This window comes from Molothrus aeneus, chromosome 7 (genome assembly GCF_037042795.1).
Source record: "Molothrus aeneus isolate 106 chromosome 7, BPBGC_Maene_1.0, whole genome shotgun sequence".
In the NCBI taxonomy this organism is placed as follows: Eukaryota; Metazoa; Chordata; class Aves; order Passeriformes; family Icteridae; genus Molothrus; species Molothrus aeneus.
Window position 1 is genome coordinate 34,675,012 of NC_089652.1, and position 13,448 is coordinate 34,688,459.

The window sequence follows — 13,448 nt, forward strand, 5'->3', positions numbered from 1 at the left end:
AATGTTAGGTGTGCGGTGAAAGATGTTTTCATGAAAAATGTCATGTCCCCAGTCATCTAGGGTTTGCACCAGGTAACATAGGCAACTTCTGCTGCAGCATTTTACAGGTTTGATGGTGGCATTTCATATTTTAGTGGTTATGTTCTGTTGTCCACACCAATCACAAATACTTTGTGACTGTAAAAATGCTTCCAGTGATTTTATTTGAGGAAAATCTTGAGATCCACGCAGCTACAATAGATTTTTTCATTAAAATTAATTTAATATGACAAAATCAGTTGGTGTATATATACTGCTTTTAAAAAAGTTAGTTACTTAGTGCTGCTGAAATGGTTACTAGAAATGGTTAGTTTACAGAAAAATGCTGTATTGACCTCCTCAAACCTGGGAGAAATTCCTCACCACGATTCATAGACATCATTCACATTTTCATTTCAAAAGTCCACCTTTAAAATACACCCCTGAAATGCAGGGCCTCCAAAGAAATGATAGTTTAGAACAGTGAAGAGCAGCTGTTATGCTGTTCAGCTCCCTCTCCTGCTTGTCCCTGTGCTGCCTCTTGGCAGACATAGGCTGCTTTTGGAAACAAGGAGAGCTATGGCTTTGTGTGCCCTTTGGCAAAATTGGATCTTTGGCCATGAAATGGATCTTGTAGAAGTTACCAAAAGGTGAATAATGATAAAAGGGTCACTATGTAGCCTAAGAGCTCTGCCATCCCTTCAGCAGGGCTGTGTCCCCCTGTTTTATTGCTAGACTTATTTTGAGTCCCTGAAGTTCTTGCTTCCCCACTGCTCCAATAAGTGCATGATAGAATAAAACTCCTCTCTACAGGAAGTTTCTTGCATCACTTTCTTGCTGCAGCAGGAAATGACCCACCTGAAAATCAGACTTTTCTTTGCAGCCTTGTAAAATGCATCACAGTCCCCTTGCAGGGCTCCCCAAGCCGCAGTCCGGGCACAGACCCCACCCCTCATTTCCTATCTCCATTAGGATGGCTTTGCTCTCCCCATTATCTCTATTTCCCCCTATCACAACCATGGGTTGCTCAACAAAGTGGGATTCACTTTGTTGCTGGACCTCTGTACAGATGGGACAGAGCTTCCTGAGGGGCTCCACTTCTCAACAGAGCTCATTTTCCCTCACTGTTGGAACAAAACCCTAAATATCAGGACAGCCATGATTTTCTCAGATCATATGGCAGGTGTTTGGTGGGTTTTTTGTGGGACACAACCAAAACAGGACCCCTTTTTCTGCCAAAGCATTACCAGAGAGCTCTTGAGCCTGAGCAGCGTTGTGATTGTCCCACAGCACCACAGCCCTGCCCTGCATGGGAATCCCCACTGCTCCAGTTTGCAACATGACCTAGAAAGACCAGAAATATATTATTGCTCCTTGCTGAAAGGAAAAAAAAGCCACGTGGCAGGTGCTGATGAAGGCATTTACAAGGAAGGGGTGTTCCCAGAGCCCCAGAGGCCCAGAGCTGTGCCTGAATCTGGTGTTTCTCTGGGTTCCCCCTGCCTGGGAGGGACCATTGGGGTGTGGGATGCTGCGGGAAGTGACGCAGGGTGGCAGCTGCGTGTGCCCCTGCTTCTCCATGGGCTGCTTCGTGGAGAAGTCTTGAAGCAGAAAATAAAAGAAACAGAAGTGTTTGCCTGCCTGACCTCTGCCAGGGTTTTTTTTAGAAGCAAAGTCTCTGATTGTCCAGAACTTGTTACTTTATTAATCTAAATAAGAGTACAGTAAGTGTCCTGCTTACTAAAGCTATTTTTTCAAAATAGCAAAGCAGATTTGTTGCAAGCTATTTATTTCAGTACTCAAAGGGTTTCATTGAAGGCAAGAAAAGGGAAGTTGTCTTAAGGCTTAGAATCGTAATTCCTTTCAGCATTTCCTTTTAAACCTCATCTTTACCTTTTGCAAAAGCTAGCCTTCCCTGATTGCTGCAATTTTCACAAAGAAGCTGCTTTACTTTACCTTCATACTTTACAATATCTTTTTCTTTTTCTCCAATCCAGAAGAATTTTGCATTAACCTCTAGATGTAAGTCACTCACTGGTAAGATGGTGCACTTCTGCTCTTGCAGGAAGTGGTTTTACTTTACTTTTTCCCTGCTATTTTTCACTCTGTACGAGCTGTGGGACTAACTCAAGTGCTGTCTCTAGACATGTGACCTTGATCTTTTCCGTTCTTTTGAAATAGTTAAAACTGTTGCTCGTTGATGGCGGCTTGAGATGAGATGACAACGTCTCTGAGGCTGCAGGTAAGGAGACTCTGATCCATCTCAGTGCAGTTTGGGAAACCTGTTGTTGAAATTTTTTAAAATAATCATAGCTACAAGCATTTCGTAGGCATTTAAATCGTGTTGGTTTAATTGCACAATTATTTTATTTCTATATGCCTTTGTGGATTTGAAAGCAAGGAGAAAAGTGTAGAGGATACAGATGTGAAATGATGTTTTAAATCAGTGCTCGGAGTTTAGCAAATCTGTTGCATTCTGTGCAGGAGGCAACTTTACCTGACCCTGTCTAGTACCCCAAACCACTAACCCCTTCTCATATCCCACATGGAACTAACTAGCTCTCCCCAAAAATGTAGAAAAGTTTGTGGCAGTGGCTGGGAAATGAGATTAGGTCACTTTTCCCAGCATTTGCCCTTCCTGAGTGCAGTTTAGCACTGTTTGATTACCTGGCTCCTGTGCTGGTGACCATGAGGGATGTGCTTAGTAGCCATGGATGCTGTAAAAGTCAGTGCTAAGGGGAGGTATCTAGTTGTTTTGGTATTTCTAGAGTCTGAAGATGTTGATAGAGGGATTTCTTGCCCTACTCAATATCAAGAAGTTTGATACCACTCTATTATTTGCCAGGTAGGAAAAGAACATGGGGCATAGAGGACACCTTACACAAAATATCCTGGGCTCCTCTATGGGCAGTTGATGGTGGAGCTGTTCAATGGGGATGTCGTGGCTGTGTGTTTCCTGCATGGGCTCTTTAAACCCAGACTAATTCATCCTTCAGAGCTGGTCAGAAAAGGGTTGTATGTCCTGACCACAAAGTTTTCCCTCAGCAAAGACACCTTTGCATTGCTGTTGGTAGGCAAACTACTTTTTGGCCTGCACAGCTTTGCAAAGAAATAGTACTTCAGGAAGATGCTCAAATAACACAATAAAACATTTTCATTATGGTCCACATAAAGGGGAGCCAGAATTAGCAAGGCTTGTTTTGTGCTGAAGGTTTTTTATTCCAGTAACACATAGCTTGCTGCAAACTTTATGACTTGTGCTCCTGTTTGTAACTGATTGCCTTCTCCAAACAGGCAACTTGGGGTTTTTTTGGAAATATGGGTCAGAGTTGAAAGATATCACACGTGGCTCAGAGCTCATTTTGGAATTGTGCATACTAATTGGAGACAGATTTTAGTGTAATGTTGGAAGATCACATTTCATATTTTCTGTACTTTTTGGAGAAAAAAAAAAGCTGTCCTGCCTGCATACACAAATCAGCACAGACAGGGAAATTGTATAAAAAGAATATGTTCTCTTCCTGGGCTGTGTTTGTCGTGATTTTTATGTTTCTGCTGCAGAGTCTTAGAGTAATTTAAAATGCATTTTCCAAAGAGCTGTGAGAGTTGGTGAAGTAGCTTGAATTCTCAGAGTTTTATGTCTTTATTTTCTCCCCTTCTCTGCAACTTACCTCTTTGTGTCCAAAGCAAATTCATTTTAAAGAAGCATGTCTTGTTCAATTTACCTCTCCATCCAATTACATCTGTGACGTACATTTGTTCATTTTCTTTTCCAAAGAGAGTGAACAGCAGAAGCACTCTGTATTTTAAAGCTCCTGCTATACAGTATTATTGAATTGCAAAAAAAAAACAAAACAAAAAAAAAAGCTTTTTTTTGGATAGTATTTGTTGTAGAAACTTCTTTTTGCTTTGACACAAAGATATCCTGGTTTGGAAAAGATTCTACATCTTCTTCCAACCAGGCTTGAGTGCATGCCACTCTTGGTAGTCCCTGTCACCAGGGGGCTGTGACCTGGCCTTGGGTATGTTCCTCCCTACCTGGGGTGAAGCAGGAAACAGAAAATAAAATGGTGACAGGGGCATGCTTGAATTTTCCTCCTGGTGGCAAAACTCTACAACCTCCAACGTGGTGCTGGAGAATTCCAACAGCTCTGGTTTGGATTTTTCAGTCTGTTTCCGGTCCCATAAATAACTCCTTTGCAGCACTGAGCTTCAGGACAGGGTGTAAGAAGCAGCATCCCATGCAGTGGGATGGATTTCCCTTGGTGATCTCCAGTGCTGCAGTGAGAATGGCTTTGGCTGTACTGCCCAAAGCTTGGCTGTCTGCTACTAGGCTTTGAGCCATGCTAACTGCTTTATTGGGGTGTGTTTTGCTCAATCACATCCAGGATAGTGGGCTATAGGCAGAGTTTTATGGGTTTTTTGATGTTTTATGATGCTCACTATGTGTAATTCTGATACTTGCTTATTTTTCTTGATTTTTTTCTTTTTTGTTAGATAGATCTGTGCTGTATCAGATCAATCAGTGTGAGTTGTTAACCATTTAATGAGCTGTTAACCATTTAATGAGCTGTTAAAGCCTGTGTGGGGCTAAAAACCATCTCTTGATGTACTTAAGTGTGTTCCTAACTTTTAACCTGAAACACAGCAGTTCTGCAGAACGTGTCTTAATTCTCTATTGCTGCTGTTTGGGCTGATCTCTTTTAAAAACAAAATAAAGCATCACCTGAGCTCCAGCTAAAGTCTCTACATTCCACTTAGCTCCTAAGAGCTCCCTATGGATGCATGAAACCTGTTTCTCAGTGCTACAAAGGCAGAAATTGGTGCTGATGGATCCTGTTCCATGCAGATGGTTTTCCTGATTTCATTTTTTTTGGTAGTATAAATCTTGAAGAAGGCAGATTGGATACAATGTTGGCCCAGGTTTTCCATGGTAATTCAAGTGCCATTCAGAGCACTGCAGCAGATTTCCCCACCAGGCCACGCAACCTGCACAAAACTGTTCCTTTCCCATTCTGTGGTGGCTCCCTCCAGCTTTTGTCACCATCAAACTGGTGTGATGACCTCTGAGGGTCAGGGTGGGCTGAATGCCTTGCTGCCTTCACAATTTGGGGTCTTGGGCTAGGTGAGGAGGTTTTGGTGTTACCTGCTCTAAAACCTTCTCTTAAGGTGGGTCTGCTTCCACCAGTGAATCTGAATTTCACTCTCAGCAGCCCCTGAAGGACAGAGATGGTTTCCTTGCTGTGCTGGGTGCTAGGATCGTGCCTTCACACCCTCAGCATGCCTCTGTCAGTCCTCCCTGCTTTGAGAAATACTATAAAAAGGTTGTTTTGGAGACTCACTACAAAACAAGCGCTGCTAGCTCCTCATTTACACTGGGACTTCCTCGATGCAGAGCTATTTTTTACCTAAGGAGTGAGTGTCACAGTCTTGCATCATCTTCGTCACAACTTGAAGCTCCCTGGGTTGCAAACTTCCAGGCTGGCTGAGACAGGAGCAAAAGGAAAGCACTTGGATTTTCATTAAGAGGGTTAGGAAATAATTTTCAGATGTTTAGATGTTTCAAACTGACAATGGGGCAAATCTAGCCCATGCAAGAGCTGTCAGTGGAAGCAGCCAAGCCATGCTGGAGAAGTTTTTCAGGGCATTATTGGTCCATATTAAAGTAATCTGGAATTGTTGACATCTGGCACATGTAAAATAAATCCTGTTTGCAGAAACTAGGAACCAAAATTCATATATGCTTAAAAAATTTGACCTTTTTCTCTTAATTTGTCTATATTTTCACTCAGCTTACTTATGAGAAAGAAATGTTTTGAGAACTAAGTAGGAAAGGTAGCAGAGGTTTAAATAGCTATTTATATTCTCCAAATTATCTGCTAAGCTACTTTGTGTGTTGCATTAACTCAGGGAGTGCTCAGGTGTTTACTGAAGCATTTCTTCAATAAATTAACTGAGTTTGATGGTTGGTGGTAGGTTGTTTAAGATCCATATAACTCTTCCTGCCATTGGAGACTGACAGATATTATACCATTCACCTGCAGTTAAGCTGGGTATTGTGGGTTTCTACTGTGGTTTTCATGAATATTGCTCCCAAACCTTGTGCCCGATACAGTAAGCAGTCCTTGAGCAGATGAACTCAAAGGGATTTATGATTCCTTCTGCAAAGCATCCATCAGTTTTCAGTACACCTGCAACCTGAGGTGAGGAGGAAGGGAAAACAGAAGTGAACAGGGTACAGAGCTGAAGAGACATGCTGTGAATATGTGCTTGTTCTTTGTTTTGGATTTCTTTTTCTGCCACACCCTGAGCAAAACCTCTTCTGAATTTGGTGCTGAATCAGATACCAGTTACTGAAAGTGCTCTAGGGCAGGACACAGCCCTGGCACCTGAACTTGTTTATTTGCTACTCAGGATGTTACAAACTCTTCCTTTCGGGGTGAGGAAGGAAATGACAGAGATATTTTGTGAAAGCAGTTGACGCTCTGGAGTTCTGTCTCTGAGAGGGCTCTGTCCCCTCCATGGCTGGTGGGTCTGTCCCCAGCCTGCTGGGTGTCAGAGCTCAGCTTTTTGGAGTCTCTGCTGCTTCTGCTGGGGCTCAGAACCAAACCCAGACAAACATCACAGGAGGGGCCCATGGCCACACCATGGACACCCACAGCAAACACCAGCAGAAGCCTCCTCAAAAACGCATTTCTCTCTCAAAAAAATGCATTTCTAACAAATAGTTTTGCTATGAATTAATCAATATTTTACACCTGGGAGGGTGTCACATCAGCCTTTCCATCTCTCAGAGTTCTGGCATGTGCTGCCATTTGTGTGCTGGGCTGAGTAGTGCTGAGGTTTGATCCAGAGATATTAATGTTTCCATTATCAGCAGTACATTGCATTCTTGGTTAATTTATTGGAAAAAAGAGACCAAAATAAAAACCCACCCAACAAAGTATAGTAATGAGTAATCAAATTCTTGTGATGGTTTTTAGATTTAGATTTAAGCCATTTAGCATTAATCCATCCATCTGCTCTTGGAGTGCCAAAGAGAGCAGAAACAGCCCAAGTGAAAGCATGTCAGTTCCCCCTCCTTCATTAATCCTAAACCCTGGAAAAGGCAAGGAGTGCCCCGAGCTTCAGCAGAAGCTTAGAGGGAGTGATGTCTTCAACCCATTCCTGCATTTCCTTTGGACAGTCCAGCATTAGCTCCTGCTTGAGCAGTATGCACTCACAGACACCTGAGACATTCAGAATTGCTGCACAGAGTTTGAATTTGAAAACTTCCTTCCTAGTTCTCATTTTCTTCTGAAGTTTGGGTGTTTTGTAAAGCCTTTTTTAATGTGGGGGTAGCTGAAAAGAGGGAATCTATTGAGATGTGGAGCAAAAATTGTATAGAATAAAAGAATGAAAGAAGTTAAATGAAGATATTTCTTATCAGAGTTGCACCCTGCAGCAAGATTCAGGTATTTAGGGAACAATGTCGATGCAGTCTAAGGACATTTTAACTCAGGTGCACAGGACTGCAGAGGTTCATTTGAGCTGAGAGCAGCTGTTTCATCCAGAAAGGGGTTTGAGGATGCTGCCTCATAAACCCAGTGGGAAATGTAATAGTCATTAAGTATTTTTGCCCTGAACAGTGCTGGGCACAGATGAATGGCTGTGACTGTCTCACTATGAGTGTTGCTGCTTGCAGGTGTCTCTGCTGTGCTCCTGGTGCCATTGGCATTGACTTTGGCTGTGTGTAGCACATCTGTGCTGAGACACAGGTGGCTGTGGCCTTCTGGCCTGCAGAAAATGTGTACAAGGTTTCCTGGAACCACCCTGAAGCACCTCAGTGAGATAAAGTCTTCTGGTCCCTTGCTAAAGAATTTCATTTGCAGAAAAAAAAAAAAATTAAATATAATTAACAGAGCCTGTGCTCAAACTACTTGTGCCATCAAAACCATCATGGAAATAGATGATTTTTAAGGTCCTTTGCAACACAAACCATTACATGAGTCTATGAAATTAACTTTTTTGACAGCACAGCACCCTTGGTATTTCCCTGTGCAGCCACCTCAGCTGCACAATGTGATATCAGATGTTATCACGCAGAACAAGGGCCTTTGTCTCCTCTTTGCCACGTGCTGCTGGGGCAGACACTCCTGCTGCAGAGGAAAGCAAGCTGAGGGCCCCATGAAATGCAGAAGAGGGGCTTGCTCAAAGCAAACCACAAAGAATTTCCCCTCCTGGTTCCTGCCGCAGCTCAGAAGTTTTCTCCTAGAGCTGTAGGTGCCATCTCTGCTGCATTTCACAGCAGCCTCTCTTGGAAGTGCAGCACCAGGAGCTCTGCAGAGGAAAGTGGGGATGGAGTGTGGGAACAGATTAAAAGTGTCTGGAGGATTTTTTTTTCCTCCCTCAGATGGGAAGTGGGAGCAGTGAGAAGAAGTAAGGGAACAGCTGCAGGATCACAGCAGAAAAACTGCTGCAGATATAGATGATGGGAGATGGGGAGAGGGTGGGAGGGACTGCTTCATGTGCACAGCACAGGAAATCAAACATCATCAGGGGGGTTGGAGGGAGGGCATCTCTCTGCTCCAGTAAAGGACAAGCCTCCTCTCTGTAGAACTACTGAGGCAGGCAGGGTCAGCCAAAAAAAAAAAAAAAAAGTTATTGTAAGTTTTAAATAAAAAGAGAAATAAGTTCATCATAAATTCACTTTATTCTTTAATTTATTTTTAAAGTCTGAGAAGATTTAAAGCCCGTGGTATTCAATAATCTCAGTATCTCAGTTTGACAGATGTCTTCTGTGGGATGATGGGTATAGGGAACTGCAAAAAGGATTAAGACATAGCAAATGTGCATTGAAACTGCTAAGCTGAGGAGGTCTCGGATACTCTAAGAGGTTAAAACTGCTGTTGCTGCTTCACCAAAGGCTTTACAGAACTCAAGAAGGCATTTTTTTTCTGGTGAAGGGGATGGTGGTGCTGCAGGAGCTGAGGGATGGAGGGCAAAGTGAGCCATGACTTGCAACTGCTCCACGTGTTCAGCAGCGCCCAACTGATTTAGAGGTAGAGTGAGATAAAACTTGTGTGTAGTTTTACTCAGTGGTGAACCTGAAATGCCTCCTCCCAATGAATCATGCAGTGGAGCTGTGGGGAGGGCACAGAGGGGCTGTCACACCCTTCCCAAGCAGGCCTTGCGACACTCCTGCCCCTGTCAAATTAAGCCCAAAATGTTCTGCTGGCAAAGCTCTGAAATTTAGAACTCACAGGAAGTTTGTTTCTTTGGCTACTTGCAGCAAGCTTACAGGTGTTTAAAAAATATTTTTCTAATACATCAGTTCGTCTTGTGGTACAAACTCTTCTACTTCTCCAGAGAGTTTGGGTTGTTCCAAAATTACCATCACCACATGTCTAGTTCAGGTAAGCATGGAAAGCTTGGATGAATATCCAAATCTCTGTGAGGAGAAGTTCTGCAAAATTGAGCTGGAAGTATTTCAAGCAGCCTTACTTTGAAATTTCTGTCACTTCTGCTTCTGCTTGTATCTGTAAATACGGCAAGAATAACCTTTCTCATAGTATCTCATCACTCCAGATCTGGCAACATTAAAAGTAACAACACTTTTCTGAACATTTAGGCTATAGGAACAGATTTCTTTCAAGCACCGGGGAAAATTTGTGATTCTTATGTGATCTTCCTAGAGAAAACATTGATTTTTTTTTTTTTTTAATTCTGAATTAGACAGCTTTAGACTAAAAAGTTACCATGAACAAGCATCAGGTGCAGGTGTGAAATGAGTTTAGACTTGTCAGTCTTGAGGTGTCTGCAAAGCCATGGCTCTACTCTGTATTTATCTGCAGTAAATAAAACTTTAGAATAAAGGAAGGAGGCAGAAGGAAATTTTCTTCTCCTTACGATAGGACAGGTCAGGAATAACCAAACATTCTCCTCTAGCACTTATTAGGTCATATTTAGTGTTAAGCCAATTAAATGCATGAATTATAAATTGTCACTAAATTTTATGCTGCTGTAAATTACTTAATGCCATTGGTCTCATGTCCAAATCATTCGGTCTGGCTGCTCAGGGCCACTGGAAGAATTGGAAGTGCTGTGCATGGGAGGATAACTCACAGATTGGTTTTAATACTGCACCTATAGAACCAATATTCTCCATCAGAAGGGTTGTAGTCTAGCTTGCACAGCACAGAAAATAGAGGCAGGTGTCCTGGATCAGAAGCAATCCAGAAAGAAATGAAAGGTGCTGCCAGCAGGAAGACCTAGAAGTAGCATTTCTTTTTTTTTTTTTTTTTTTCCTCAGGCATGTTCTTTTACATATTCAACTGAATTTCTACTATGGACAACTGTTCCCAGAACATTTGCAGGCCAAACTGTACACAAAGGATACTTTTAGCTTCAAGTTCCACTGGGAGCTGAGATAGTGAATTGACATGGGAATGGTGAAAATAGACTCCATTATGCTGTCCCATATGATATACCAGGACAGAAGAACTTTGGAAACAACTGCTACCTTTGCTGAGACTTTCCCATGTAACATAATTAGGAAACTAAGTGGTGCTAAGAGGAGGCATGACCTGATGAAGTCACTTGATGACTTTCTTTTAGCCTATTAAATGTGGTTTTGTTGTTTTCAATAATATCCCAGTGACATTTCCAAGCAGGTTTTGTTTGTGCAGGGAAGACCTGCAGACAGCAGGTCATGGAGCATTACAGGATTAGAGTTGTTGGATCTGGAGTCATAAAATGTGGATGTGAAGGGTTTGTCATTGTATCCACAAAACTTTGGAAGAGTACCTGTCCCATTATCCTCTCTCCAATTTTCAGAATATTTCCAGCCAGATAGGAAAGCATTTCCAGAGGGAGCAGGCCTCTGCCCTATAGAGACCAAGCAGATTTTCCCTCTTATCCTTTGTCTTCTGTCCTCCTTTTTTTAAGGGTTTGAAAACCCTTGTATGGAATGGTTAGAATGCACATGTATAGAAGGGAACAGACTATGAGGTTGTCATCCTCTATGAAATTCCAGAATAACACAAAGAAGCACTTCAGTCCCCTTCTAAATCATCATTGATAACCATTGCCAGTCCAGAAGAGGCACATACATTTTCTCTCTTCATGTTTCCCTCCATCCAATCCTGGAGAAAAATAGAGCAAAAATTTTTAAAGATTAATAATATTTCGATTGACTATATTTGGATAAGATATTTTTCTGTCACTTGCTAGAAAGAGAAACTTGATATAAACCTTTTGTTATTATATTTTATCCTTTTTATTTTTTTTAATTTATTTTGTAGGATTGCTATTACTTGTTGAAAAAATAGAAAAAGGCTGCAGTCAATCTTCACATCAATAAGCCACTCATAGTTTTAGCCCGTCTGGCAATGGACAGGAAATCACTGAAGCACCAATTGTACAAGTCTGTAAGGTATTGTGGGGTGCAGACTGTGTTTATGTGGTCTGTGACCTGCTCTAAGTAGAGAATAACATATCCCTAATATGTGTGGAAAACCTTCAGAAATGAAGTACCACGCTCCAATACTTTAATTCTTAGGAACTGAGTCATCAAAAAACCAAACTTTAAGTACGCTCTTAGACCCAAAATTAAACAAAGCCATTGCATCTGTACCATGGGGCAAGTCTGTGCCCTTCCCTCTTGTTACAAAGTGCATTTCCCAGCCTGATCCATAATGCAATAAATGCTTTATCTCCCCTCCTCAGGGGTGCTCAAAGTTGCTGTTGCTCAGCTGTGATTCCATCAGCCTCAGCTGGGTCACTGGGAACTCAAAATCACAATCAGGCCTGTGTGACCTGCCTGGAACCACCTTTTCTGTACTGCACAAGCCAGAAAAAAATTATGTTATATGAAAACACGTTTTGTTCCTATTGGATATTAGGCTGGTACATGAGATTTCTGTTGTGAGAATTATGTAGTTGCTAACCAAGAGTTGTAAAATGTAACCCTCTCTTGATATAAGAGAATAAATCAGAGAGGTTGAAATTGTCATCATGCCAAGGATCAGGTTAAAATCTCACAGATAATCTCACAAAGGTTTTAAGGTTTTTCAGCCTAAAGATTTGTTTAATGCTTTACTCTTGTATTGAGTTACTACTTTGATGGCCTGCTAAGTGATAGGACAAGAAGAAATGGCTTCAGGTTGTGTCAGGGGAGGTTTATATTGGATTTTAGGGAAAATTCTTTCACTGAAAGGGTGATCAAGCATTGGAACAGGCTGCCTAGGAAAGTGGTGGAATCACAGTGCCCAGAAGTGTTCAAAAACATGGAGATGTGATGCTTCAGGACATGGTTTAGTGATGGACCTGTCAACAGATGATGTTTGAGGCATTTTCCAAGCTCAATTATTCTCTGATTCTATGATTTGGGTCAAGCTGTGTTGAGAAATTTGCCTTTAGGTGCATCCTTCATAGAGACTGAATGATATACCTCAGAGCATAAAAAATTGTGAATAATGGTTTGGGCAGCTTATGCCACACATGGTGACAGAGAAATTCTGGACAGTGAGATATGGCTCCAAACAAAGCATAAAAGATGATTTGCTCTTCTCTTTGACCACAGCAGAGAGTTGGGTACTGTACATATAAATTGGAGTGGGCCATTTCTGCCTTTATTTGCAGAAAGTCCACAAGTACTGGACTAGAAAGGAGAAATTACAAAGCCAGCTTTTAGAGGAGCTCCATGATCCTTGCTGTGTGTTGTCTGTTCTGAGACACCAGCAAAACTCTAATATGGCTGCAACAGGGTAAAAAATTAAAAGAGGTTGTGATAATTAATGTTGATAAACACGGTTTTTGTAGGGTGCATCCACTTAGAGATGAGATTGCAGTTTTGGGTGATATGGGAAACTGAGCTGCTGAGTTTAGGACATTTAACATTTTACAGCAGGCTGAACCTGGCACTAAATTCTGGTTTATTGTCTATCTGGTATAAAGCAACAAAAGTGGGGTAAAGAACCAGGCAGTGCTGATGTTGTGTCATTTCTGATCTCCTGCTTTGATTAAAGGTAGGAAGGATGGTTGAAATCAATCCTGCTTCCTAAGTACCTGATATTATTTTTGCAAATGAAAAGGCATAGGAAGGTTATATCTGCTTGGTATTTTCAGTCCAATGGGTTCCTCTGCTTTCCAGTACTCAGATAAACTGGCTTCAGGACACTCCGGGGCACCAGCCCAGGACACTGCATCCCTCAGCAGCCTTTCCTGTCTGTGTCCCTGCCCTGGGCACAGGGGTGTGATGTGTCAGCTCTGAGAGCAGCACCGTGGGGATGGCTGAAATAAAATGGACACAGCAAAGTGCAGATAGGAAAAATTTAAAAAACCTACCAAAGTATGGAGCAATTTACTGGCTATTCTACCTCTTTACGTGTAGTTTTTTTTCATTTGTGCATCTTTTTTTACCATCATTGCCTGTGTTTAGGCACTTGCTGCCC

The 13,448-nt window shown here is 41.9% G+C and overlaps 1 protein-coding gene across 1 annotated transcript in view; it reads left to right on the forward strand.

The window, feature by feature from the left end:
* The first annotated feature begins 2,196 nt into the window (after positions 1–2,196).
* Positions 2,197–13,448, forward strand: part of ARHGAP15 (Rho GTPase activating protein 15) — a 320,905-nt gene continuing 309,653 nt past the window's right edge. Inside the window, exon 1 of the mRNA XM_066553615.1 lies at positions 2,197–2,257. Coding sequence (XP_066409712.1) covers positions 2,234–2,257 — 24 coding nt within the window. The 5' untranslated portion in view covers positions 2,197–2,233. The remainder of the gene's footprint in view (positions 2,258–13,448) is intronic.